Source organism: Plecotus auritus (genome assembly GCF_963455305.1).
Source record: "Plecotus auritus genome assembly, chromosome: 5".
NCBI classification, from domain to species: Eukaryota; Metazoa; Chordata; class Mammalia; order Chiroptera; family Vespertilionidae; genus Plecotus; species Plecotus auritus.
The window spans coordinates 68,120,032-68,147,525 of record NC_137776.1 but is presented as its reverse complement, the minus strand read 5'-3'; the positions used below and the strand labels follow the sequence as shown (position 1 = coordinate 68,147,525).

Sequence of the window (27,494 nt, the reverse complement as noted above, 5' to 3'; positions counted from 1 at the left end):
ACTCAGCTCCTTGTATTTCTTGAACAAGCTTTATGGCTGGATATAGACATTTTATTTATTTTTAAAGCATGTATAGGATGGCCTTGGATCCGACTAAGTTTTGCTTGTACCCTCAGAAATTAAATGGCCCCATGCTCAGTGGAGCCAAATTCATGAGTCGCAGACCTGTGGGCCAGAAGATGCCCGAGGTGTGCTTTGATACTTGGATGTTGTAAGGGCAGCAGCATGCTAACTTTCTGAGTCAATACATTATCACCTGGTATAAATTGTTCCAAATTTCTTATTGCAAAACAGTGCTGACCACATCTTGAGCATCTTCTGTAACACCACGCACTGCCCTAGGTTCTTCATTTGCATGAGCATATCTAATCCTCACAGGAGGCCTGCATTGTGGATATTATTGGCTCAGTTTTACAGATGGGGAAGCAGCCTCCAAGAGATGGGAATGATACCCAAGTGCCTTTGAATTCATTTCTGCTTTCCTTGGGCAACACTCAGTATGGGTTACTGCAGTAAGGGGCACAGAAACCCTATCAGAAATCCCTTTTAAGTCCCCTCCTCCTGGTCCACTGTTCTCTTTCATAAAGCACATGAATGTGTATAACTTCTACTTTCCATAAGATGATTCTCTCATATTGGGTCATTTTATAAATGTTGAGATAATAGCACAACAGTGTGTTAAAATGGTTGGAGACATCTCTGTATCCATAATGTGTATGTAAAAATACATTTTATGGTATATTAAATGTCAATTTAAAAAAGTTCTCCCAAGATGTAAGTCAGCATCACAAAGAAATACCACTACATACCCCAATAGGGTGGTTATAATAAAGAAGACAGACAGTAACAAGTGTTGGCAAGGATGTGGAGAAATTGGAACCCTCATATACTGCTGGTGGCAACCTAAAATGGTACAGCCACTTTGGAAAACAATTTGTCAGCTCCTCAAAAAGTTAAACATAGAATTACCTTATGACCCCCCAAATTCCAGTTCTAGATATAGACCCAGGAGAAATGAAAACATGCATCCACATAAAAAACTTTTATATGACTGCAGTATTCATAATAGCCCCAAAGTAGAAACAACCCAAATGTCCATCAGTTAATGAATGGATACATAATATGTGGTAAATGCATACAATGGAATATTATTCAGTCATAAAAGGGAATGAAGTATTGATTCATGATACAATATGGATGAACTTTGAAAACATTATGCTAAGTGAAAGAAACCATTCACAAAAAGCTATATATTATATAATTCAATTTATTATTTTTTATTTTATTTTTTATTGTTTAAAATATTTCATATATTAGTACATATATCTCCTTTTATCCCCCCCATTGACCTTCCCCCAGCCTCCCCTAACCCCTGTTGCATGCCCTCATCCCACCCCCCAGTGTCTTGTGTCCATTGGTATGCTTATATGCATGTATACAAGTCCTTTGGTTGATCTCTTTCCCCCCCTCCCAACACTCCCCAGCCTTCCCTCTGTAATTTCACAGTCTGTTCGGTGCTTTACTGCCTCTGTATCTATCTTTTTATTATCAGGTTATAATGTTCTTTATTTTCCATAAATGAGTGAGATCATGTGGTATTTATCTTTCATTGCCTGGCTAATTTCACTTAACATAATGTTCTCCAGGTCCATCCATGATGCTGCAAATGGTAAGCATTCCTTCTTTTCTATAGCAGCGTAGTAGTCCATTGTGTAGATGTACCATAGTTTTCTAATCCACTCATCTGATGATGGGCATTTAGGCTGTTTCCAAATCTTAGCTATGGTGAATTGTGCTGCTATGAACATAGGGGTGCATGTATCCTTTCTGATTGGTGTTTCTAGCTTCCTGGGATATAATCCTAGAAGTGGGATTATTGGGTCAAATGGGAGCTCCATTTTTAGTTTTTTGAGGAAACTCCATACTGTTCTCCACAGTGGCCGCACCAGTCTGCATTCCCACCAGCAGTGCACGAGGGTTCCTTTTTCTCCGCATCCTCACCAGCACTTGTCGTTTGTTGATTTGTTGATGGTTGCCATTCTGACAGGTGTGAGATGGTACCACATTGTCGTTTTGATTTGCATCTCTCTGATGATTAGTGACTTTGAGCATGTTTTCATATGTCTCTTGGCCTTCCTTCTGTCTTCTTTCGAAAAGATTCTATTTAGGTCAGTTGCCCATTTTTTTATTGGATCATTTATCTTCCTTTTATTAAGTTGTATAAGTTCCCTATAGATGTTGGAGATTAAACCTTTATCGGTGATAACATTTGCAAATATGTTCTCCCATACAGTGGCCTTTCTTGTTGTTTTGTTGATGGTTTCTTTTGCTGTGCAAAAGCTTTTTATTTTGATGTAGTCCCATTTGTTTATTTTCTCTTTAGCTTCCATTGCCCTAGGAGCTGTATCGGTGAAGAAATTGCTTCGGCATATGTCAGAGATATCTCTGCCTGTGGATTATTCTAGTATTTTTATGGTTTCCCATCTTATGTTTAAGTCCTGTATCCATTTTGACTTTATATTTGTGTATGGTGTAAGTTGGTGGTCTAGTTTCATTTTTTTGCATGTATCTGTCCAATTTTCCCAACACCATTTATTGAAGAGACTGTCTTGACTCCATTGTATGTTCATGCCTCCTTTGTCAAATATTAATTGAGTATAGTGGTTTGGGTCGATATCTGGATTCTCTATTCTATTCCATTTGTCTATGTCTGTTCTTGTGCCAGTACCAGGCTGTTTTGAGAACAGTGGTTTTGTAGTACAGCTTCAAATCTGTTATTGAGATCCCACCAACTTTATTGTTCTTTCTCAGGATTGCTGTGGCTATTCGGGGTCTTTTTTTATTCCAGATGAATTTTTGGAGAGTTCTTTCTAGGTCTGTGAAATATGCCGTTGGTATTTTAATGGGGAATGCATTGAATCTATAGATTGCTTTGGGTAGTATGAACATTTTAATGATGTTGATTCTACCAATCCATGAACATGGTATGTCCTTCCATCTGTTTACGTCTTCCTCTATCTCTTTTTTCAGTGTCCTGTAGTTTTCCGCATATAGGTCTTTTACCTCCTTAGTTAAGTTTATTCCTAGGTATCTTAATTTCTTTGGTGCGATGGTAAATGGGATTGCTTTTTTAGTCTCTCTTTCTATAAGTTCACTATTGGTGTATAGAAATGCCATAGATTTCTTGGCATTAATTTTGTATCCTGCTACATTGCTTAATTCATTTATTAAGTCTGTTAGTTTTTTGATGGAATCTTTTGGGTTTTTTATGTACAATATCATGTCATCTGCAAATAAGGACAGCTTTACTTCTTTTCCAATTTGGATGCCTTTTATTTCTTCTTCTTGTCTAAGTGCAATGGCTAATACTTCCAGTACTATGTCGAACAGGAGTGGTGAGAGTGGGCATCCCTGTCTTATTCCTGTTCTTAGGGGAAATGGTTTTAGTTTTTGCCCACTGAGTATGATGTTAGCTGTGGGTTTATCATATATGGCTTTTATTATGTTGAGGTATGATCCTTCTATTCCCACCTTGTTGAGAGTTTTTATCAAGAAAGGGTGTTGGATTTTGTCAAATGCTTTTTCTGCATCAATTGATAAGACTATGTGGTTTTTCTCTCTCAATTTGTTTATGTGATGTATCACGTTTATTGATTTGCGGATATTGTACCATCCTTGCATTCCTGGGATAAATCGTACTTGGTCATGCTGTATGATCTTTCTGATGTACTGCTGGATCCGATTTGCTAGAATTTTGTTGAGGATTTTGGCATCTATGTTCATGAGGGATATTGGCCTGTAATTCTCTTTCATTGTGTTGTCTTTATCTGGTTTTGGTATTAGGGTGATGCTGGCTTCATAGAAGGAGCTTGGAAGTGTTCCTTCCTCTTGAATTTTTTGGAATAGTCTGAGGAGGATAGATTTTAATTTGTCCTTGAATGTTTGGTAAAACTCCCCTGTGAAGCCATCTGGCCCTGGGCTTTTGTTTGCTGGAAGCTTTTTGATGACTGCTTCAATTTCCCATAGTTATTGGCCTATTGAGATGTTTAGATTCTTCCTGATTGAGTTTTGGAAGGTTATTTTTTTCTAGGAATATGTCCATTTCCTCCAGGTTGTCCAGTTTGTTGGAATAGAGTTGTTCATAGTATTTTTTAACAATCCTTTGTATTTTGGTGCGGTCTGTTGTTATTTCACCTCTTTCATTTCTGATTTTGTTTATTTGGGTCCTCTCTCTTTGCTTCTTGGTGAGCCTGGCTAGAGGTTCATCAATCTTTTTTATCCTTTCAAAAAACCAGCTCTTGGTTTTGTTGATCTTTTGTATTGTTCTTTTGGTCTCAATGTCATTTATCTCCACTCTGATCTTTATTATTTCCTTCCTTCTGCTTACACTGGGCTTTTCTTGTTGCTCTCTTTCTAACTCTTTGAGTTGTAGGGTTAGGTAATTTATTACCATTGTTTCTTGTTTTTTTTTTTTTTTTTTTTTTTTTTTTTTTTTTTTTTTGCAGTAGACTTGTAGAGCTATGAACTTCCCTCTCAAGATTGCTTTCGCTGTGTCTCATAGATTTTGGATTGTTGTGTTTTCATTGTCTTTTGTTGCCATGATGTTTTTTATTTCTTCCTTGATCTTTCTGGTAACCCAGTCATTGTTCAATAGCATGCTGTTTAGTCTCCATGTCTTTGATTTTTTTGGATTCATTTTATTGTAGTTAATTTCCAGTTTTATGCCACTGTGATCTGAGAAGATGCTTGATATGATTTCTATCTTCTTGAATTTGGAGAGACTTTGCCTATGACCCAACATATGCTCTATCTTTGAAAATAACCCATGTGCACTTGAGAAGAATGTATATTCTGTGGCTTTGGGGTGAAATGTTCTGAAGATGTCAATTAATTCCATCTGGTCTAGTGAGTCACTTAGAATTGATGTTTCTTTGCTGATTTTTTGTTTAGAGGATTTGTCCATTGGTAATAGTGCGGTATTAAAGTCTCCTACTATGATTGTATTGCTGTCAATCTCTCCTTTGATATCCTCCATGAGTTTTTTTATGTATTTGGGTGTTCCTGTATTGGGTGCATATATGTTTACCAGAGTTATTTCTTGTTGTTGGATTGCTCCCTTTAGTATTATGAAGTGGCCTTCCTTATCTCTTGTTATGTCCTTCACTTTGAGATCTAATTTGTCAGATATAAGTATTGCTACCCCAGCTTTTTTTTCATTTCCATTCACCTGAAAAACCTTTTCCCATCCCTTCACCCTCAGTCTGTGTGCGTCTTTTTTTCTGAGGTGGGTTTCTTGTAGACAGCAGATATATGGGTCATGTTTTCTTATCCAATCCGTTACCCTATGTCTTTTGATTGGGGCATTTAATCCATTTATATTTAAAGTTATTATTGATAGGTACTTATTTGTCACAATTTTTATTCTTTACCCCTGTGTTCCTTCTTCGCTTTCTATTTCTTTTTTTCACATCAGACCCTTTAGTATTTTTTGCATTGCTGGTTTGGTGGTAATAAATTCCCTTAGTCCTTTTTTGTCTGTGAAGCACCTGATTTCACCTTCAATTTCGATTGATAGCCTTGCTGGGTACAATATTCTTGGATTCAGACCCTTCCTTTGCATGACTTTGTATATTTCATTTTATTCCCTTCTGGCCTGATGTGTTTCTGTTGAGAAATCAGTTGCTATTCTGATGGTGATCCTTTGTAGGTAACTTTCTGTTTCTCTCTGTCTGCTTTTAAGATTCTTACTTTGTCGTTGGTGTTTGCCAATTTAATTATAATGTGCCTTGGCGTCGGTCTTTTGGGGTTCATTTTGCTTGGGACTCTGTGAGCTTCTTGGATTTGTGTGGGTTTTTTCTTCCCTATATCAGGGAAATTTTCTGTCATTATTTCTTCAAACAGGTTTTCTATTCCTTGCTCAGCTTCCTTTCCTTCTGGAATCCCTATTATGCGGATGTTGTTTTTTTTCGTGTTGTCCCAAAGTTCCCTTAGGCTCTCCTCCTGTCTTTTAATTTTTTTTTCTAGAAGTTGCTCTATTTGGGTATTTTTTCCTACCTTGTCTTCTAGCTCACTGATGCTGTCCTCTGCTTCTTCTAGTCTACCTTTGATGCTTTCTATTGAGTTCTTTACAGCAGTGATGTCATTTTTCATTTCTTCTTGGTTCTTCTTCATTTCCTCTTGGTTCTTACACATATTGTCGAATTTGTCTTCCATTCTTTTCAGCCACCTTATGACCATTTCTCTGTATTCTTTCTCTCACAGGTTGCTTGCCTCCATTTTGTTTACTTCCTTTTCTGGTGATGCCCACTTTTCTTTCATATGCAGGCTGTTTCTTTGTCTCCCCATGGTCTCTGTTCTCTGGGTGTCTGGTTATGTAGTTGTCTCTCTCCTTTCCGTGGTGTTGTGTAGAGCTCCTCTGAATCCGTGTGTTTGTGCCAATTGGGGACCGATGCTCTGGGGTTCGCAGCTGTTTGGTGGGTGCCGCAGTTGTAGATTTTCAGGCTTCTGATAACATCCACTTTCCCCCTCAAGATGACGTGGTCTCCGCATCCGAGCCAGTGGCTCCAGGAGGGAACCCAGCAGCAGTGGGGGCTGCCCGGTCAGGGGACCCCCGTCCAGCAGTCCCACACCGTCTCCTGGAATATAGCTGTTCCTCAACTCACCAACAAACACTCCCCGTGCAACCCTCACCTGTTCTTTCTATCTGCTCTGGGATAAGGCTCGGGACACGTCTGTCTATCCCGCTGCCATTTTTTCCTCTCCCCTATATAATTCAATTTATATGAAATGTCCAGAATAGGCAAATCTATAAAGGCAAAAAGTAGATTAGTGGTTGCCCAGGGCTGGGGGAATAGGGAGGTTGGGGAGTCACTGTTTGTGGGTACAGAGTTTCTGTTTGGGGTGATGAAAATGCTCTGGAATTGGTGGTGACATTTGCATAACCTTGTGAATATTCTGACAAGCACTGAATTGAACACTGTTATTCAAGGAGTGAAATTTCAGTAAACAAAACAAAACTTCTGGCAGGATATTTGTGTTGATAAAAAATGAGTATCAACATTAACTGAAGGACTTCTGCTTTTCAGTTAATGTTTTGGAAACTTTTTCTCCGCTTGTTACCAAAAAGCCCTTCATGGTCTCTAGTTTATCTTATTGAATTTCTTCTTGTGCCAATAAACATAATGCTTTACTGATGACTGAACCTTGGACATCCTTGGAGTTCTTCAAGTCAAGACAAATCCATACAACTTTTAGGAACGAAATGCATTTGTCTTTCTCTTTCTCTTTTAGATAAAATAAATTTGGAGGTTGAATACTTAGTTCCCCAAGTAAGACAAAGTTACTATGTGGATGTAGGTAGGTCTTTGGCCCTGGGGTGTCTTGTTTTGAAGGACAATTCTAGGTCTAATGCTTCAGGGAGGCAGATTTAGAATCAACACAAGGACACAGCTCTCTGATAATTAGAGCTTATTGAGTTTTGAGCACATTCACCATCACCTATCAGGCCATGGAGCTAAGTGTGCATTGAGAGGAGGTTGGATGGGCTGACTCTAAACTTCCTATTGACTCTAGAAGCTGGGGTTCTAATTCTTCAGCTGTACTACTCCAGTTCTCATAGCAATGACTTCATTCATGGAATGAATCAGTTATATATTTGGAAATAATTTAGAATTGATTGGGAGGAAAGCAGAAAAAAAGGACCAGAGACTTATGCTTGTTGTTTCCTTGATTTCTGGGGAGATTGCAATTGATTCTAAAGCCAGAACTTCTGGAACCCCAGATAGGGAGCCAGGAGGTCAGGATTCTAGGCACAAATTTGATAACTACCTAATTGGCTCGATGACTTTTTGAAAACCATCTACCCTCTCCAGATTTCATTTGTTTATTTGTAAAACATAATGTTGGTTTGGGATGGCCTTGAAGGACCTTTTGTCTCTGAGAAATTCTAGAATTTTTCTTAATAACTTCAACTTTTAATAGCAAGTCTTTCGTCTGTTGCCAAGAAGGCTTGCCATGTGCATAGTCACCCTTTTTCTTGCCATCCTGGTCCTTCTTCCCTGATCTTAGCTTAAGCACTTCTTTCCTCACTGGTTTCATGTCAGCGCCACCTTCATCATGGTTAACACTTGCTTGATTGCAATAGAGGCTACTAGGGTGTCTGTCTTTTGTTACCTCGTGAATCACTTACTTTAATCTTTCATATTAGTCTTAGCATCTGCTGTTCTGTATGCCTCCTACTTTTACAATAAATCATAAGCTACTTAGGAAAACAGCAGAGTTTAAAGAAAGAACACTTTAAAGTTATTTCCCAAAAGTAATAGAACTGATCATGTGACTGGGCCTTAGTTTTCCAGTTTGTGAAATGGGGATAATAATAGTTACCTCACAGAGTTACTGTGAAAATTAAATTAAATTAAAACATAAAAGAGTTTGGACCCACAGTGGTTGGTGATGGTGTGGGTGTACAGTTGGTGGTTAGAATAGGCTGAAAGGAGCTTTTCTCCTGTACTTTCAGGGATGAAGACACACTAACACCTGGGCAGAGAGTTAACGATTGTTCTCAGTAGTCAGTTCCTCTTCCAAATTCTCCATAGTGTCTAAAGATAATTCCACAGAGTGAGTTTAAATCTTGCTGTGGAAATTAAAGGCTCTTTTTTTTCTGTTTCTTTCTTAATAAAGATAGAAGTAAAGTCATTTAAATCATTGGCCACCTTTGGCCACAACCCTTGGTTGGTCTTAGAGATTGTTATTAGATTACGTCTTGATGATCTCTTCCTGGTGGTAACTACTTTCGGCTTCCTCAACACCTGCCTGGTGCCCATCTCCTGAACCTTTAAGTGGGTCTTCTGCTTTCCTCCATCTCCCAGAGTAACCTTCCGTCCTGGCAGGGGAACAGTTGTTGGCGAACAGGTCAAATGTATTAATAGACAGGCCATATGGTTCACAGACAGTTTGCTCTCAACAGCCCTGATAGGAATTCTGGTGGTTTGATTTAAAAAAAATTTTTTTTAACTATAAAAATGTGAGAACCATCTGCTGTTAGTTTTTGTATGTGGTAAGTTCTTAGTTGCTCTGCTCCTAGCAGTTCGCACTGCTCCATGTGGAGGCCTCCATAGCAAAGCTAGCTTACTGTGTTTTCCGTTGGGAAGTGTGTGTCCTATCCAGGTACCCTTCATAAACTGCAGCAGGTTTGCCTACATGTAATTAGGTCTTGGGATTTATGTAGCTTGTCTTAGCTGGTTAAATGCTTTAATTGTAGCAGTTCATTTGATTGGTTGGGAATAGGTCACATACTAATTGGAGCAAACCAAATAGGGAAATGCAATAGAGAGTGATGCCAGGGTGGGGTGGGCTGCTTTAGTTAGGACCATGGAAGCCGAAAAGGAAGAGAAATTGGAGTTGAGATCTGAAGGGTGATAAAGAGCAGCCAAGTGAAGATCTGCAGTGTGAGAATGCTATGGGGAAGGAAGAGTTAAGAGCAAGGTTTCTGAACCAAGGACTACGCAAGGCACAGGAGGAAGTTCAGTGAGATGGAGGAGCATGCAGGAGCTGAGGGTGAAGAGGGTCTAGTTAGTGTAACAGGAGCTGCCTGAGATTTTTAAGGGAGGAGATACTGTCATCTGACTTATAGGTTTAGCGAGGTCATTCTGACAACTCAGTGGAAATTGGATCGTCAGGAGCAAGGGTGGAGGCAGGAAGACCAGTGAGGAGGCAGTAGCTATTGTCCAGAGGAGAAACAATGGTGGCTTGGACTAAGAGTGTGTGGTATAGATGGTGAGATGTGATAGAATTTGGGATATATTGTAGATGTGGGACCTGTGGAACATACTGAATGATTTTAGTCTGAGTAACTGGGTGATTGGTAGTGCAGTTCTTACTCAGATGTGGTGGGCTTGCTGGTTCATTTTTAAGTTTGATATGGCTAATGGACATGCAAGTGAAATATGTCCAGCAGGCGATTGAGTGCATGAATCTGGAGCTTAGATGGATATGAAGGCTGAAATGTTCATTTAAGTTACATGAAGGTCAACAATGTAGACAAGAGGAGGCTGCATGTAGGACACACCATTAGCTAGAAGTTGGAAGGAGATAACCAGCAAAGGACTCTGAGAGAGAGAGAGTAGCCAGAGCGGTCAGAGAGAGCCCGTGCTGAATAGGCGGCTGGAATGGAGTGTTTCCTCATCATCAGTGTCAAGTGTTAGCACCCAGCATTTGTATGCAAATGTCATTCCAAAGATTATTTTGTAGCTATAAACTTAGTGACACCCAGAGCTAGCGAGCCCAACGCCTGCCCACAGAAACTCTCAGCCACAGTGGAGTCAGACATGAGTCTTGTCTGTCAGGATCTGTGAGACTTTTAGACCATTACCAAAGAGTGATCAAATTTTTGCTGTTGTTTAATGCAGTTCTCTATACAGCTGGCATGGCTATACCACAAATCAGTTCTTTGAAAACAATCATTCACTAAATTCTAATCCCAAGACTTTAAGATTCATCTAAAATAAAAGCATGTAACCAACTTAGTGCACACATGGAAGGACACATAAAAATTCTTATATTTTTAACTACTTCATGGGCTAATCCTGGCAAGATAAGTCTCATAATAAACTATTTTTCTAAATTTTATCTTTTCTTGACAGCAGCTTTTGTTGGGAGTTAATTTCAGTTCATGGGAGATTGTCGTACTATCTATTTTTCACTTGGTAAATGACTTTTAAGTGAGTAGAGATTTCTTGCCTTCTACCTCTCTTATAATGAAACTATAATACACACTAATACACTTTTTAAGCTGAATGACAATATTGGGGAGTCCTATCTTTTTGTACCATATACTGTAATGTATAGGTCATTTTTTTTCCTGCTGTATTCTGTGTGTTTTCTCTAAAACCCAAAGCAGAGTCATGCTGTAAACAAGATGGTTTATTTGCTGATTCTAATCAGGTTTGGAGAAATAGTGGATTTGTTTTAAACTAAGCAAAGCTGCATTTCCTTTCCAGAAGGTTCCATGGATGACAAATACTTAGGCAAACTCTGTGACTTTTTTATTCTCACCTTCTACCCCACTGACATTTAGTTAAATGTTACAAATAGATAAAGCTAATAAGAATGTAGTGGGCAGATAGTTGGCAATAGATTGTGGTGAGGAATAGCCTCTTGCTTATTCAACCAAGTACTAATGAATGCAACTTGCTGGGAACAAAATATCAGAAAATGATCCCTTTTTATAATCTATATATATAAAAGCCTAAGCAACCGTTTGATTGGTAGCTATGACATGCACTGACCACCAGGGGGCAGACGCTTAATGTACAGACATGGAAACATGGAACAGACTGATGAATCTCAGAGGGAAGTGGGGAGGAGGAAGGGTGGGAAGAAATTAACCAAAGATTTTATATGAATACTAGAGGCAGGAATTCGTGCATGGGGGTGGGTGGGCAGAAGGTTGGCTGGCGGGGGTGGGGGGGACCACGGGAGGTTGGCCACTGGCCCCCAAGGAGGGAGCTGGCCCTCAGCCCCCCAGGAAAGGGGCCACGTCCGCCGCCACCCACCCCTGGTTCTGTGTCCCAGCCTGGGCCCGAAGGCCCCAGTGGGGTCCAGAGAGGAGGCGATAGTTACTGGGCCGGGTGCGGAAGGAATGGATGCTGGATATGCTGGATGCCGCTGTTGGTGCCACGCCACCACATGGTTCCCCGCCTCCCCCCCTTCCCTTGCCGCTGCCACCACCTTGGTGGGCGGGTAGCCCCTGGGGAAGGGAGAAGATGGGAATAAGACAAATCCTTGTGTCAAGGGCTGACTTTCAATAGTTCGCAGCAAGGGAGCTGCTCTGCTACGTACGAAACCCCAACCTAGAAGCAGGTCTCTATGAATGGTTTAGCAGCAGTGGCTGATGGGGGCTGGCCGGCCAGGGTGAGGAGCCATGGGAGGTTGGCTGTGGCAGTACACTGACCACCAGGGGGCTGTTCCTGCATTGACCATCTGCCCCCTGGTGGTCAGTGCACGTCATAGTGACTGGTCGACTGGTCGTTTGGTTGTAATGGTCACTTAGGCTTTTATATATATAGACTAGAGGCCTGGTGTATGGATTCATGCACTGGTGGGGTCCCTTGCCCTGGCCATCTTCCAAGGGGTCCCAGATTGCAAGAGGGTTTCACATAATAACTCCTGCTGCTTTGTATAAAAACAGCAGGAGTTATTTGATGGCACGTTGAAATTCTTCATTTAAAAAAAAAAAAATATATATATATATATATATATATATATATATATATATATATATATCTTTATTGATTTCAGAGAGGAAGGTAGAGGGAAAGAGAGATAGAAACATCAATGATGAGAGAAGACCATTGATTGTTCTGCCCACACCCCAGGCATGTGCCGTTGACTGGAATCGAACCTGGGACCCTTCAGTCTGCAGGCTGACGCTCTATTTACTGAGCCAAACCAGCTAGGGCGAAATTCTTCATTTTTTTCTCCAATTTGAAATAAGTTACTTCAAACTGGAAGTAGCTTACTTACCTGGTTGGCTCAATCCTATTTTCTAAGACTATAGCTAAAGCATAACGCCTAAAGCCTAGGACCTTACCTGCCCTTGTCATAAGTAAGTAAAATCCTAAGCCAGTCTGACAGCTGTGTGCTTAGTTTTGCGTGAAGGTTATAGGATGTAACAAGCCTTGTCCCTGGGTCCCTCAGGAGTAGTTATCTTTTTGAGGTGTCAGACTTGTCCTTGGGTGGTTCCTAGTGTCCAGAGCCATGTGTAGGAGGCACGGGGGAGGAAGGTGGGTGGGGGGAGGGTGGCTCTGGGTGCTCATCTTACCTCCTTTTCTGCCCTTCCCTCTGCCACCTGGGGAAAGTAAAGTTGAAGGGCCGCCTGGTGGATCAGGCTGTGGGCAGCATTGGCGCAGAACGGAAGAGGCTGTGTCTGTCTTACCCACCTCCTGCCCTAGTGCCCAGCACGGTGCCTGGCACGTAAATGACAAGAACTCCTGTTGGACGTCGAGTGATCGGGCGGCAGGGCTCATATAGTGCCATGCAGTGCTTCTCCGCTTCCCCTCACGGTTACCTCCTTGAATCGCACACAGTCCAGAGTCAAACCAAATCCCAAGACCCCACACCTGGGAAATCATTTGGTCAACTGTAAGGATGGCTTCCTTTGTCTCTGGAGCCTCTACCCAGTTAAGGCACGATTTAGGCGTGTGAAGAAAACATTAGAGTTCTTTGGGACACAAAGCAGTGATGTCTTGCTAAGAAGAGCAGCTTCTTAGATCTGGTCATGTCCTCTTCCCATTGGGTCAAATCCAAGCCCATCATCTTGGCTGGCAGTGCCCTGCAGGCACTGGCTCCAGCTTTCCTGTACCTGCCACCCTCCTGCTCCTCCAGCACACCAGGCCACTCCTGCTTGCTCCACCCTCTGTCTGGAATGTTCTTCCATAGCTCTTCACTTGCTGCAGTCTTTCTGATCCATTAAAGGTCCACTTAACAGGCACTTCCTCAGTGAGGCCTTCTGTGCCCTCTCTGTCCTCCCTTTTGCCCCCCACTTAGGCATTTTGCATTTTCCCCTGTGCTTGCTTGCGTGCGTATTAGTTGTCTGCCACACCCGATAGTGCTTTACACAGGCAGGACTGTTTTCTGGGCAGCATCTAGCCTAGTGCCTGGTTCAGTGTAAGGTCTCAATAAACCAATATTAGTTCAAATGAGTGAATGACGCGTCAACCTCCTTTTCGTCAGAAAAAAGTATTTCAAGTAAAAAACAAAACACCTTTTCTTCTCTCAGATTCTCAACATTGAACACATATTCCCTAGTCTTGGGAAAGAACTGCCTTAAAGATTAGGGTCAGTGATTTAGTATCCTTTGTCTATACTAATATTAGTGCTTTTATTCCTAAACTATTAATGTGCCCCCCCTTTTTCTTTTGTCTTTCCTTTTCAGCAAGGGAAGCCATATGTCTTCGACAGAGTGCTGCCTCCCAGCACGACCCAAGAGCAGGTTTACAGTGCGTGTGCAAAGCAAATTGTCAAAGGTAAGCACTATTCCTTTATTTCCTCCTGAGCCTTTCAGAGTAATTGAAAACATTAAGTGATATTTGCAGCTTAAGAATCAATGTGCTTTGACTGTAAACAGAGGCCTACTAATTGGGCACACTGAATTATAGCCCGAGGTCTGGTCCTAATTTGCTGGGGATGTCATGCAACTTATTTAACCTCCCTACACCCCCTTTCCAAGGAGATTTCTTTATTTCTTCTGCCACCTTTCTGGCAGAGCTATTTTATCACTTAGAAGCTTCAAAGCAAGGTGAGCTAGGACCACACTTTTTCTCTAATGGTTTTAAAATACTGCCGCAGGTAGGGGAGTTCTGTTTTCCTTCCAAGGAGAAATATATATATTCCTGATGCTCCAACTGTATATTTTCAGTTGATTTATTTTGTGCATCGGTCTCTTCAGAAAGAAGCCTTAAATGTGGAAAATTCTTGAGCATCAAAGAATTTTTTCCAGCATCATAAAATCACATTACCTTGCTGGTTATTGAGCTGTTTTTGTTACTCAGCATTCCTTAGTTATACTTTCCTCTAACCCACTTTCAGTCATTTCACTCCGATTCCGACATTGGTTCCTCCAGCTAGGCAGCCTGAAGCCTACATTTGTGTCCTGGAGATCTGTCTTTTTCTCTGGGACTGGTCTTGGCCCCGAGTGATTTGTGTCACAATAACAGCAGGGAGCTGAAGCATTTACAAGTCGCCCTCCCTCACCCTTTCCAACCAGGGGCAGGTTGGAGCCTGCCTTGCAGAGCTCACCATCTGCACTGAGCTGAGGGGCATCTCCTGCTACTTTGCTTTTCATCATTAAATCCTTGCTTTCAAATTTGAATGCTTTGGCATTTGTGCTTTCAAATGTCTTGATGCTGCCACCTTTATAGGTAGCTCTGGATTTAAAGAGCAGAAAATAAAAACAAAGTAAGAAAAAAACACCTTGTCATGTTAGATCTTATTTTTAGAAGCAGAGATGACTAACCTAATGCTTTGAACTCATGAAAATCAGCCCGGGGTACATCTGTTAGATTAATTCTGACCCTGGACACCTGCGTGGGAGCCTGTCGGTATGCAGTGTTCCTTGCTGAGGTGTATGGTTATTCACGTTCCTTTTGCAAAAATCAATTAATTTTGAAGGTCTTCACAGTAACATTTTTAGAGAAAACTAAAAGGAAAAAATATGCCTGAATTTGAGCTCTTTTTGAATTAATATTATGAGCTTACACTGGTGGTAATTTTCATCTCCTCTTCTACTCTTTTGCTTCTCTATCTAAACATGTTTTTTTTTCTCTGTTTTTTTGGAGCATATAGTTCTAGTTTGTCCCTAGTCAGCCTTCCTTTCCCTCTATTATTACACTTGTTCATATCTTTCTTAAAGCAAATGTAATCACATATGAGCCAGAATCTTCTTCTTTTTCTCTCCCCTTCATTATCAGAACCAAATAGTATTTACCACATGCTGTGCTAAGCATGAGGGCCATCTAAATACATCCCCACCCTCCCTAAGTTGACATCGTAATTAGAGATAAACTCCATTTAAAAGAAATCCTGTGATTAACAAATAGCAATGATAATCTTTAAGTCTCTATTTACTAGAGAAGCTTGTGTCCCTTTTGGTGTTTGAATTTTTCTACAGTATGAAATGTTAGAAATAGCCTGGGAGTTCTCATGAAGGTGTGACCTAACTATGGATAACTTGAAATCCAATATATGGTGAGCCACAAAGAAAACAATTTAGAATAAAATTAGGCCCTGATATGATATAATAAACACATTTTTCAGGCACCATAAATATTACATAAACATAGTCATTTTGTAACAAGAAAGAGTACCTTAGTTTCCCTTGAAAGGAAATTAAGAGGGGAGTGATGAAGACCTGAGTTATCTTTTTTAACCCCCACTGAGGCTAGCATGAGGGAAAGTGGCCATGTATTTCCACATCAGCCAGGTCAAACATAGATATGCAGGAAAGAATTCCTTGGGATAGATTGCAGTTACAACTGAGATATCTCTTGCCATGACAAGCCCTGTTTAAATCAGGAAAGGGAGGTGGTGCTGAGGGGCCTTTTTCCTAGGGGCCAAGAATTAAATCAGATGACTGTGAAGGTCACCATAGTCTCTGTGATTCATGATAAGTTGGTGGACTGTGAGCTTTCCTTTCAAATCTTAATATTTTTGAGATCAAGAGGACTCCTTTTAACTGGCAACTTTATGCTCTCTCGGATTTTTTCATTCCCTTCAACGTCACTGGGTGTTTAAGTGTTTCAAACATTTGATTCTAGAGTCCTGGCATCTCCCACATTCTCATCTTTGTCTGGAGTGTGCTTTTCAAAATGTTGTCTGAGAGAATATGTGGAATTTTCTTCTAGAAGAGGTTATAGGTTTGTGACTACCAGCCTGGTATATAGGAAGGTTCCCATAAATACCGAGGATTTAAAAACCAGGGTTAGTGGATACTATTGTTGAAGAAGAGTAACTATGTCCCAGACTCCAGAAGTCACTCAAGGCATTTGCCTTTCAAATTAACTAAATGTAAACTCTCCAGTGCTGGAGAAGGTGGTTTTCTAGATCTAGTTTCTTTAAACTTCATTCATTTGGTTGTTTCTTTCATGCATTCCTTATGCAAGTACTGCATATTAAATATCCACCATGTGGTAGATACTGCTAGGGACTGGAGTAACAAAGATATGTGAGACTCTGCAAGAAGTTTTGAGTAAAAGGAAACAGACAGGTGCAGCCATAATCATCATTCACATGGGTATTATGAGTTTTAAGGTGGGTGTGTGCAGATGCTATGGGAGCACAGAAGAAAGTCACTGGATACCGATTTTGATGGGTATGGAAGGGAATTGGAGAATTAAGGAAGGCTTCTTGGAAAGGTTGGGTCTCCAGGACAGGAGGAAGGCTATATAAGCAGGGGGAATAGCAAAAGCATAAAGACACAAATTATGTGGCGTGTTTGGGCAACTTAGAGTGGAACAGGGTTCAGGGGGATGAGACTTAAAAAAAGTTTGGCAGGATCAGAGTTTGGTTGAAATTGGTGGGCTTTATCCTGTAGGAAATATAGACCTATAAAGAATTTCAAGCTTAGAATATTTTCAGGTCTATTTTACTATTATGTTACTAGAGGCCAGGTGCACGAAATTCGTGCACGGGGGTGTGTGTGTCCCTTAGCCCAGCCTGTACCCTCTCCAATCTGGGACCCCTAGAGGGATGTCCGACTGCCCATTTAGGCCCCATCCCGGTGGCCCAACTGCTCGCCTGCCTGCCTTCCTGATTGCCCCTAACCTCTTCTGCCTGCCAGCCTGATCACCCCCTAACCACTCCCCTGCCAGCCTGACTGATGCCTAACTGCTCCCCTGCCAGCCTGTTTTCCCTTAACTGCCCTCCCCTGCAGACCTTGTCCCCCCCAACTGCTCTCCCCTGCAGGCCTGGGTCCCCCCCAACTGCCCTCCCCTGCAGGCCTGGTCACCCCTAACTGCCCTCCCCTGCAGGTTTGATCACCCCCAACTTCCCTCCCTTGCAGGCCTGGTCCCTCCCAACTGCCCTCCCCTGCTGGCCTGATCGCCCACAACTGCCCTCCCTTGCAGGCCTGGTCCCTCCCAACTGCCATCCCCTGCTGGCCATCTTGTGGTGGCCATCTTGTGTCCACATGGGGGCAGGATCTTTGACCACATGGGGGCAGCCATCTTGTGTGTTGGAGTGATGGTCAATCTGCATATTACTCTTTTATTAGATAGGATAGAGGCCTAGTACACGGGTGGGGGCCAGCTGGTTTGCCCTGAAGGGTGACCTGGATCAGGGTGGGGGTTCCCTTGGGGCATGGGGTGTCCTGGGCGAGGGGCCTGTGATGGTTTGCAGGCTGGCCACACCCCCTGGCGACCCAAGCGGAGGCCCTGGTATCTGGGGCTTATTTATCTTCTACAATTGAAACTTTGTAGCCTGGAGCGGAGCCAAGCCTTCTGCTTGCTCCATGCTGGCAGCCATTTCTATTGGGTTTGTATCTTCTATAATTGAAACTTTGTAGCCTTAAGCCAGGCCTGGGCCGGCCAGGGTGTGCGGAAAGCTTGGCTTCCTCCATCGCCAGGGGCAACCCTAGCCTCCCGCTCTTTCCAGCTCCGTGGCTGCCGCCATTTCTGTTTGGATTTATGTATCTTCTATCATTGAAACCTTGTAGCCTTGAGTGGAGGCCTCAGCCGGCAAGGGCAGGCGGAAAGCTTGGCTTCCTCCATTGCCAGGGAAACCCAAGCCTCCCTCCTGCTCTCTGTGGCCATAGCCATCTTGGTTGGGTTTATTTGCATATTCGCTCTGATTGGCTTGTGGGCGTGGCTTGTGGGCATGGCTTGTGGGTGTAGCGGAGTGAGGGTTAATTTGCATATTACTCTTTTATTAGATAGGATTATATATGACTCTTAAGGAGATAAGTTTACTTCTCTACTGTTATCTATCAGGCACCCTCTATGCACTTTACATATGTTATTGTATTTTAAATCTTAACAGGTCTATGGGGGTGTAAGCATTATTTTCCCCATTGTACCAAAGAGGAATTTGAGGTGAAACAATTGGGCCAAGTCAATTAAGGGGTAGTGAGGCTGGGACTTGAGCCTGAGTTTGTCTGACTTACTTGGATTTTTCTGCACTGTCCTCCTCACACTTTTCTGGCAGGCCCATAACGAGCATTTAAATTTTTTTATTTATTGATTGGTTTTTAGAGAGGAAAGGAAGGGGGAGAGAGAAGATAGAGAGTGAGAGAGTGAGAGAGATTGATTTGTTCCACTTATTTATGCATTCATTGGTTGATTATTGTATGTGCCCTATCCGGGGATCATACCCACAAACTTGGGGTATCCAGACAATGCTCTAACCAACTGAGCTAAGCTATCAGGCCAGGGCAAATGAGCATTTAATAATAATTATTTTGTGAGTTGTTCCTTTCAATCAGCCATATGGACACTTAACCCAGGCATTGAAATAAGATAGGGACAGGAATGGGGTGGGAGGAAGGCAGAGGAGAGAGAATAGAGGTTGCAGTTCTAGAACCTCCAGATGGCCCTGCCTCTCTGCCAATAATGCATTTCAGTTCTGAAGGTGCCGCAGGCCCTCACCTGGGTACAGTGGCGGCCCTGCAGGCTGGCTGTTAGCCCAGCATTCTGGTTGGCCCTGGTATTCAGCAGGATTGCCTCTACATTCTCTGCACATGGGCTACTTGTGTTCTTTGGTTGACTGGAGAGAGCCTTAGGGTTCCAAGCTGGGATGACTTGTGTGTCAGCCACTATTGCCAGAGACCCTGGTGCCACTGACAGGCCATTTCACCTGGAAAGCTGGGAGGAGGCCACAGCAGCCTCTGCAGGAACATTGGTGTGTAGGTATGATTACGCACTCCCCACATTCTCACCAAACAGTCGAACTAGCTCTTCTGTTCCAGGAAGGCCTGGGCTCAGAATTAGCAAAACTAGGACAGAAAACTTGGCTTTTGAGGCTGCAGGAAGAGGCAACAAGTATTTTCAAGTATCCCACTCCCCTCCTCCCTCCCCTTGGGAGAGGAGAAGTCCCTTCCCGCCTGCAGTGGACTCCCTCTCGGGTTTGCTCGGCCACCAGACGGACGTGTGCTGTGTTTGTGGGGTGCCGCTGACCGGGTGGTGTGAGCTGAGATCACATCACGCCAGAAACGGTCACAAAGGAAGGTTCTGTCTGGCTGAGCTGGTTCCCTGCTCTGTGGCTTTTGTCACGGTAGAGACTCTGAAACAAATGCTTTCCTCTGGCCCAGGAACTGTCACTCAACGTGATGAAAGTGCCTTTGTGGACTGTTTCTGCTAGAGGTGGTGGGTGGCTGTGTGGCTCCGTGTGGCGCTAGCACAGGCCTGCTCGCTCTTTCTTTGGCGGTTCTCCGGCTCCCTCCATCTCCTGTCATCTCAGTGGTCCATCCCCAAATGCATTGTTTGTGCTGCACCCCCTCAGTCCTCCCCTACTTCTCCTTTCCACCTAGAGGAAATAACCACACATAGAGCAAGCAAATAAACAAACAACGCTCCCTCCCCAACGCAGAGTTTGGGAGAAAATAGAGAACACTGGGTTCAGAGAGCCTTTTCTTTTCTTTTCTCTTTTCTTTTCTTTTCTTTTCTTTTCTTCTTTTTAAATTACCTTCTAATTCAGAATTGAATTGATAGAGGGCAGCCATCACTCCGTTCAATCTTGAGCACTAGACACAGTTTCTTCAACAATGAATTTATTGTAACATGATTGTAAAGACTTTAAAGGCCAAGTGGAGTTTGTTCTATTGGGCTTTTATTTGTTCTCTTTTTCTTAAAAAAAAATAAATAAATAAAAGTAATTGCGCTCATTGTTGAAATAGCTGCAGCAAGCAATCAGGGATTCTCTAATATAGCTCCATGTGCTCCTCAGCTCCTCACTCCACAAGGTCATGTATGTGTCCCAGTTCTTACCCCACAGGCGTTCGGTGAGCCACAACTGCCTAGGGTTAGTGGGGCTGCATTCTGCTGAGTGTGAGGGGGATTCAGAGAGGTGGCCTGGGCTGGGGCTTCTGGGAGACCTAGTCCGATGTCCCGGCCCCATTGCTTTTCTTCAGAGGAAGAAGCCTGCGCAGGTTTTCTCCTGTCAGCAGGGCTCGGGCGCTGAGGTGAGTTTTCTTTAGGGTGTGGCGGGTTGCTCAGAGTCCCCGCCTGGGAACATGGGCACTTGTAGGGTGGCCAGGGGCCCATTCCCAGGAGCAGAGGCAGCTGGACCCTCGGCCTTGGCTCCCTTAGCCCTGTCCTAATGCCTGAGCTAATGGGTCCCAGAGTGCGTCCTACATGGAGGCTTAAGCTAAGGAAGCCCGTTCAGTTTGGGGGGAGATGTTTAATGTTTACGAAATAGAAGCTCGCCCTAACCAGCCTTGGGCAAACTACAGCCTGCGGGCCGGATCCGGCTGTTCTATCCGGTTCTCTTGCTCTCCCCTCCGTTCCTTTACTTTGAATTTATATTAGTTCACACAAACACTCCATCCATGCTTTTGTTCCGGCCCTCCGGTCCAGTTTAAGAACCCATTGTGGCCCTCGAGTCAAAAAGTTTGCCCACCCCTGCAACTGGTTTGACTCAGTGGATAGAGCATTAGCCTGCAGACTCTAGGGTCCCAGGTTCAATTCCATTCAAGGGCATGTACCTTGCTTGCGGGCATATCCCCAGTAGGGAGTGTGCAGGAGGCAGCTGATCGATGTTTCTCTCATCGATGTTTCTAACTCTCTATCCCTCTCCCTTCCTCTCTGTAAAAAATCAATAAAATATATTTAAAAAAAGAAATAGAAGCTTTAGTGTGGTGATGGGGGCTAGAATCCTGGTTGCCTGGAGTTGTTTGTGCCATGAATATAGAATTCTGTAAGTACAACCGAAGGAGCACGCTCCCTCCCAGGAGCACACCACGCCCTCCCCTCTCCCATTCTCCCCGGAGGCGCCGCTCCTCAGTCCCAGGGACCCCACGCGACCTGCAGGAGCCTGGGCAGCATCAGCGAGTGCTGGGCTTATCCCGAAGCCGTCTTTCTCTGACTTCCCAGGGCGAGGACAGCAGCCCGGCCTTGGCTCATTTCTTCCCCATGTTCCCAGAGACAAAGCAGCCCCACCTAGGCTTCTCCTATCCTAGGCCTTTCCTTGTTACCCTGTCCTGAGCTTTCATCAATGCACTCTCAAAAATAAATAAATAAATAAATAAATAAAAGTACAGCCAAAATTCGGAACCTTTTTCCCAGGTCTCTCAAAGCTTATCACATTCATGTACGCGTAGAGGCTCTCTGCTCTGGCCACTGTTTTCAGCTCTAAGGAATCTTTTCTCTGAGAAAGTTGGCATTTTCGTGAAAACTGAAGCTTGAACCTCCAACCCTTCCGTCTTCTTCAAGTTTTTGCTTTCCCGTTACCAGGGAAACCATTACCAGAAGTCTGATACGTGTGAACATTCTCTCAATATAGCTTGACGCAAACTTTTGAGGGCTGCTAGGATTTAAAAATCCTGCCACTTAATTTTCCTTTCTTTAGTTTCCTAAAGGACATCCCACTTACTTTTCTGGCCTCAGTTCAGACTTCAGTAACCTCAGATCAGTAAAATATATATTAAATATTTTTAGGAAATCCAACAAAACAACAAAAACCAACTGGCATCACACACCCACCAACCAAACACACCTGATTAGGACCTGAACTAGATGGAGCTGATTGCTTGGCTTCATGCCCTGAAAGAGGACAGCTGGGTATGGGGTCCTCTCCCTGCACCATCCTTTGGGGAATGAAGGCTCCTCCCCTTATGTAGAGAGGGTGGTCAAGGGTATTAATTATGCACCATTCCCCTTTCCATGAGGTTTATGTGGATGAAGGAGGGTCGAGGGAAACCTGCACACAATGTATTTTGTTTACCTCTGCTGCTTTGGAAGAATTCCCACAGATAATCTTCAGTGCAGAGCAGGCTCCATCACACCCTCCGCATCCCCGTGGGAGCCGGCTGCCCTGTGCGGGTGCCCAGTGTGCTCACAGTGCGTTAAAGAAACCTTGATGCTGATGGGTTCAGTCGCTAAAAACAGAGGCATTAACTTTGCGTCAGGGCCTTGGCGGTGTCTGGGCTGATTGGATTGTTGCTATGTGGCTCAGTTTACAGAGCGGGGCCCTGCCCCCACGGCTCTGGACCAGCTCCCTCTGAAGGGGCTCTGGTGTATCCTTCACAAGAAACCTCCCCAAGGACCTCGCCTGGGCCAGGGTTCAAACCAACCCAAATCAGACCTTCAGGAAAGAAATTCTATTCTGCACCTCACTCCAGAGATGCAGGGCATGGGTAATGGTTCTTCCCCTGGTTGATCTCAAGAGATCCACTTAGAGAAGAAAACCCAAGTATCTTTCTACTAAAAGGAAAGTATAAGCTTCACATCTGTTGTAATTTTGATGTTACTGGGAGTAGTGTGTCTGCCTCCCTCTACCCTAACAAGTTCTAGAGGAACGTAAGTCCATTTCTCTTTGTTTGTGGAACAGGAGATGCTCTCATTTCTGGCTTTTTACTCACAATTCTACTTAAAATTTTAGCAAATGGAGTTGAAATATCAATTGTGTGAAAAATGAAATGGGCCATTTGGAAAATGTAATTTATTAGTAAAAATATGCATATGATCAAAGTAATGGGTTAATTTTTTTTTTCTTGCTTGCAGATGTCCTTGAAGGTTACAATGGGACAATTTTTGCTTATGGACAGACTTCATCAGGAAAAACGCATACCATGGAGGTAAGATTGCAGCGGGCTGCGATGTCAGGCTCTGAGACTGAACAGAACTTGAAATGCATGTGGCTTTTTACTGGGCAATAGAGATGGTTAAGGGATGGTTATGTTTAGCCAGTTTATTGTATCTTTAAGAGTTTAAAAATAATGGTGAGTAATAAAATCTCAGGAGTTCAGTATTTAAAAAAAAAATTCTTTGTTAATAGCTCTGTCAAAATAATAATAATAATTTTATTTAAAATAATCATCAACAGGCTAAACAGTGGTGTGTGTATTCGTATGGGCTGGAGCCCAGTCTAACAGAAAATCTCTTGTGAAAATCATCTACCCTAAGGAGGAGCCCTGGGGAGGCGTCTCCTCAGAAATATAAAAAACTGTAGGTCAGAGATGAAAGAAGTTAGCTTGTGGACCAGATTCAGCCCACAGACATATTTTTGTTTGGCCTGCACAGTGGTTTTGTTTTGTTCTTAATTTTAGGCAATGTTTAAAACGAAATGATTTCACACAATTTTAAGTGTCCAAATTTGGTTTAAAATTCTGAAGATCTAGCAACACTAGGTAAAATTTCACCATAATATTAAGGGTAAGCTTCAAAGCAGGGATCTTCATTGTCTTGGTCACCTTTCTATTCACATGTCTAGTGTGTGGAACTAGGAGAGGTTTGATGCAGTATCTGTTAAAATGATACACTTGTGGGGGCCCTGGCCTTGGCCGACCCATGTGAATGGGGCTGGGCTCTCTGATCTGCCCCAGCCCACTCCATGCACACCATGAGTATGAACTCATCTTCAGCATCCTTCCTCATTCACTTACACACCAGGCCCCTGTGGGCACTTGAGGGTGTGACCCCAGCTTGATTGTGGGCCATGGAGCTCTGTGGCTCAGGCTGTCCTCCAGACAAAGCACATCTGCAGACAGACTGGCCCCTGAACCTCTTCTTTCCCTGTTTTCCCCATGGACTCCTGGAGGCCGTCAGGGCCAGATCTTTCTTCTAAAGGCGGGGCCCACCTGGCATGTTAGGAGAGGTGGAAGAGTGGTTATTATAAGAAACTGCACTGAGAAACTTTGGGGGAATTCAGTTTCTAAGAGGGGTAAGATGAATCCTTAATCCTTCAAGCTTAGGTTTTTCCATTTACGGTGCCCTCCTGGGAATATCACGGAGACGGCTGCTGCAGAATCAGTTTAGCTTATGAATCATTCCTATTGAAGAGGAGATTTCAAAGGCACGAGGCTGAAATCCTTGGGGCTGTGATGTTCTGCTCACACTGATTTCAAGTGTGGGGTATGACTCTGGGGATCTCATTTCTGTTGTGTTGACTCACTTTCACCATTTTGCTGGCGACAAAGTGGTTCAGAGGCTGCACAGATGAAAGGAAGCACGAGGCTTGTTTGCCACCTCCTCAAGGCAGGGCAGGACTGCCTCCTGACACCAGGCCTCCTCCAGCAGCACAGCTTGGCACGCAGGCCCAGGGTCCTGTGCTGCTACCCCAGCCCCTCGTCTGCCCCTCGTACTGGGTCCCAGACCCTTACCCTTCTAGATTCGAGAACAGTTGTGGTTATGCATTTTCCAAGTCCCACCCACTCCAGTAGCCCGGGACTGAAGCTCCTTCATAGGTCAGAAGGCATAGGAAAGAGAGAGGGCATCTCCTGAGGATATCAATCAGTCTTAGGTCTTGGGAAAATTACCAAATAATATACAAAACAGCAACAACCTCCCCCCAATGCATTATTTAAAATTCTACAAAATCTTAGAGAATGTTTACAAGAGCGACCTTTTTAGCTTAGGGATTAAGTCATTTTTGGAAAATGCAAGGTGTTCGCTAAATATCAGGTATTTAAATTGTAAACCATTGAAGGAAAGACTCCAAAGTAAAATCTGGGTTGTGTTTATGTGTGGGGAGAATAAGTGGGTGCACAATGCTGGCAAAGAGGTGTGTCAGCAAGTTAACTAAGATTGGAGGCATTTCGTTAATGAGAGCACCTCCAGCCTTCTGTGTTTCACGGCATGAACCCCACAGTGGCTGAAGCAGTGCTGGGGACCCAGAGGGACTCGGGACCAAAAGGGAACTGGATTCTGTGCCGATCATGCTCACAGCTGCCTAAATCCTGTGGCCCTCCTCTCCTTGTGGGTTTTAACAGGTTGATTGCATTTGAGTGTGACTTTTGTAAATCACATCCTCATGCCCACAGGAGGAAGGAGTGGGGGACGTGAGGCCTTTCCTAGTGCCCCCACCCCATTTAATCTGGTTCTTTCTGGGGGGTGATTATAAATTGGAGAAAAGGTAGGGGATATTTTAGAGGAAAAAGAGGAGTCAAGCTAAAGTCGTAGAGACTGCAGGAGACCAAGAAATCCAGGACCCTGCAATGCAATTAAATGGAAAGAAACCCTGTGGGGTTTGCACCACCTGAAAGGAGCAATGTTACTATTCGGAGTTACACATTGTGATCCTTCAGAGGCTTTGGGAGGGGCTGTTAACTCGCTGAATGGACAGAGCTGTCACATTTTAAAGCTGTTTTCATTTTAATCCCCCCATTTTTGTTCTGACATCCAGTGGTGATTCCATTACCTTCTATTGAGGGGAACAAACAGATAAGCCTACATAAAATTGGAAAGATTAGCTTTTGAAGATGGAGCATTTAAGGCGGATTTTCAGTAAAAATATGAAACCCTTGAGATTGCTGGTGCTGAGCTGCAGGCCCAGCTGCATGGCCTGGGCTGGGGGGCCTGCGCTGGAGGCGGTGCTGCTGGGTGCTGGCTGGGTGGGCGGAGAGGGCTGCCTGTTGTTCAGCCTGTTGTTCAGCCTTACCTCGTGGCCTTCAGCACACTGACATGGATGGATGGAGACACTGGTGTTTTTCCATCTGCCCAAAGGGACACCTGGAGGCCATCGAATGGGTATAGGCTGCCCTGCTGCCGAGAGAGCCTGCCAAGTGGTTTTAATGAGCCTGTCTGAGTGCATTGCGCTGATGGTTGCCTGCTTTCCCATCTTAAGTGTTTCAGGGAGGTTGAGGAGGCAACCGGGGCTGGAACAAAGAGAGTGTTGTTTTGTGGCCCACGGCCTGGGTCTGGTTTCTTTTTTCATACTTGCTCCTAGAAGGCCATACTTAGAAGTGGGGAACGTTTTTGAAGATTATACAGGATCAAATATTTAAAAAAATTTTTTTTTGCTCTCTCGGAGAGGCATGATGATGAAGTGGTACATTTCTTTGCTATTAAAGTCCATCCCTGATTCTCCTGCCAACTAAACTTGTTCTCTAAATGGGCATCATTCTGTCTTGGTTCCTGTACCTTTGCTATGTTATTCCCATCTCATCTTCTCTGCCTGCATCCTCTCTGCCCGTCCCTAATCTTACTGGTCCCTCAGTAATCGGTTCCTCAAGGAAGCCATCCCATACCTCCCCACCTGAAGGAACTTTCTCTTCTCTGGTAGCTGTCTGCTTCTTTACCACCTTTGATTGCCCGAGGTTAATATTTGTTGTATGTGTGTACATGTGTATTTCATTTGCAAGGTAATTAGCCTAGAAGCAGTGAAGGTCTTCTTAATGGAACACCTCTGTCTCAAACACCCCCCTGCCACACACACACCATCACCCCACACCACACATATCAACACATGTACACACCACTCACACTCAGACTCTGCATACACACACCACATACCACACATATACACTACACACACACACCACACACACAACACTTCACAAATCAAAACCTTCCCCCTCCCAACCCTCCCCGCCGACAACACACACACACACACACAGATTGTTAGAGCAGGCTCAGTCCACTGAGCATAAAGGCCCCCACCACTCTTGGGCTTATGAGCTAGATCAGGCATCCCAGTCCTTAAGCTTGTAGTAGATTGGGGATCACTTCTGTCTCCAAATGAACATGTGCTTCCCTCTCATGTGATGTTGGGGTGGAGGCTTCAGGGAAACAAAATGGGGAGCATCCTAGATGTACCACTGGTTCTGCCTTGGTTCTTACCCTGACAAAGGCAAGCAAAGGATGTCAGTACTGTATTAACGAGAAATCAATTGGAAGATGAATCTGTTGCAAGGGAAAGTGTCTAGGGAAACAGATTCGAGTCCATTATACATGATATTTGGATTATCAATCATTCTTCTTTGGTTGTGGATACTGAGGAGAAGTTAAAGAATTGTGATGAATTATTAAAGAGCTCTGGAGAGAGTGGGGGTGGGGGAACTTTTAGACTCT

General features: G+C 43.6%; 1 protein-coding gene across 2 annotated transcripts in view; it reads left to right on the top strand.

Moving 5' to 3' along the window:
* The window catches only part of KIF5C (kinesin family member 5C), a 174,902-nt gene that overhangs the window by 57,154 nt on the left and 90,254 nt on the right, over positions 1–27,494 (top strand). For both annotated transcript variants that reach the window (XM_080668529.1, XM_080668530.1), the window contains exons 2-3: positions 13,934–14,024; positions 23,208–23,281. In XM_080668529.1, the coding sequence (XP_080524655.1) occupies positions 13,934–14,024; positions 23,208–23,281 (165 nt within the window). The remainder of the gene's footprint in view (positions 1–13,933; positions 14,025–23,207; positions 23,282–27,494) is intronic.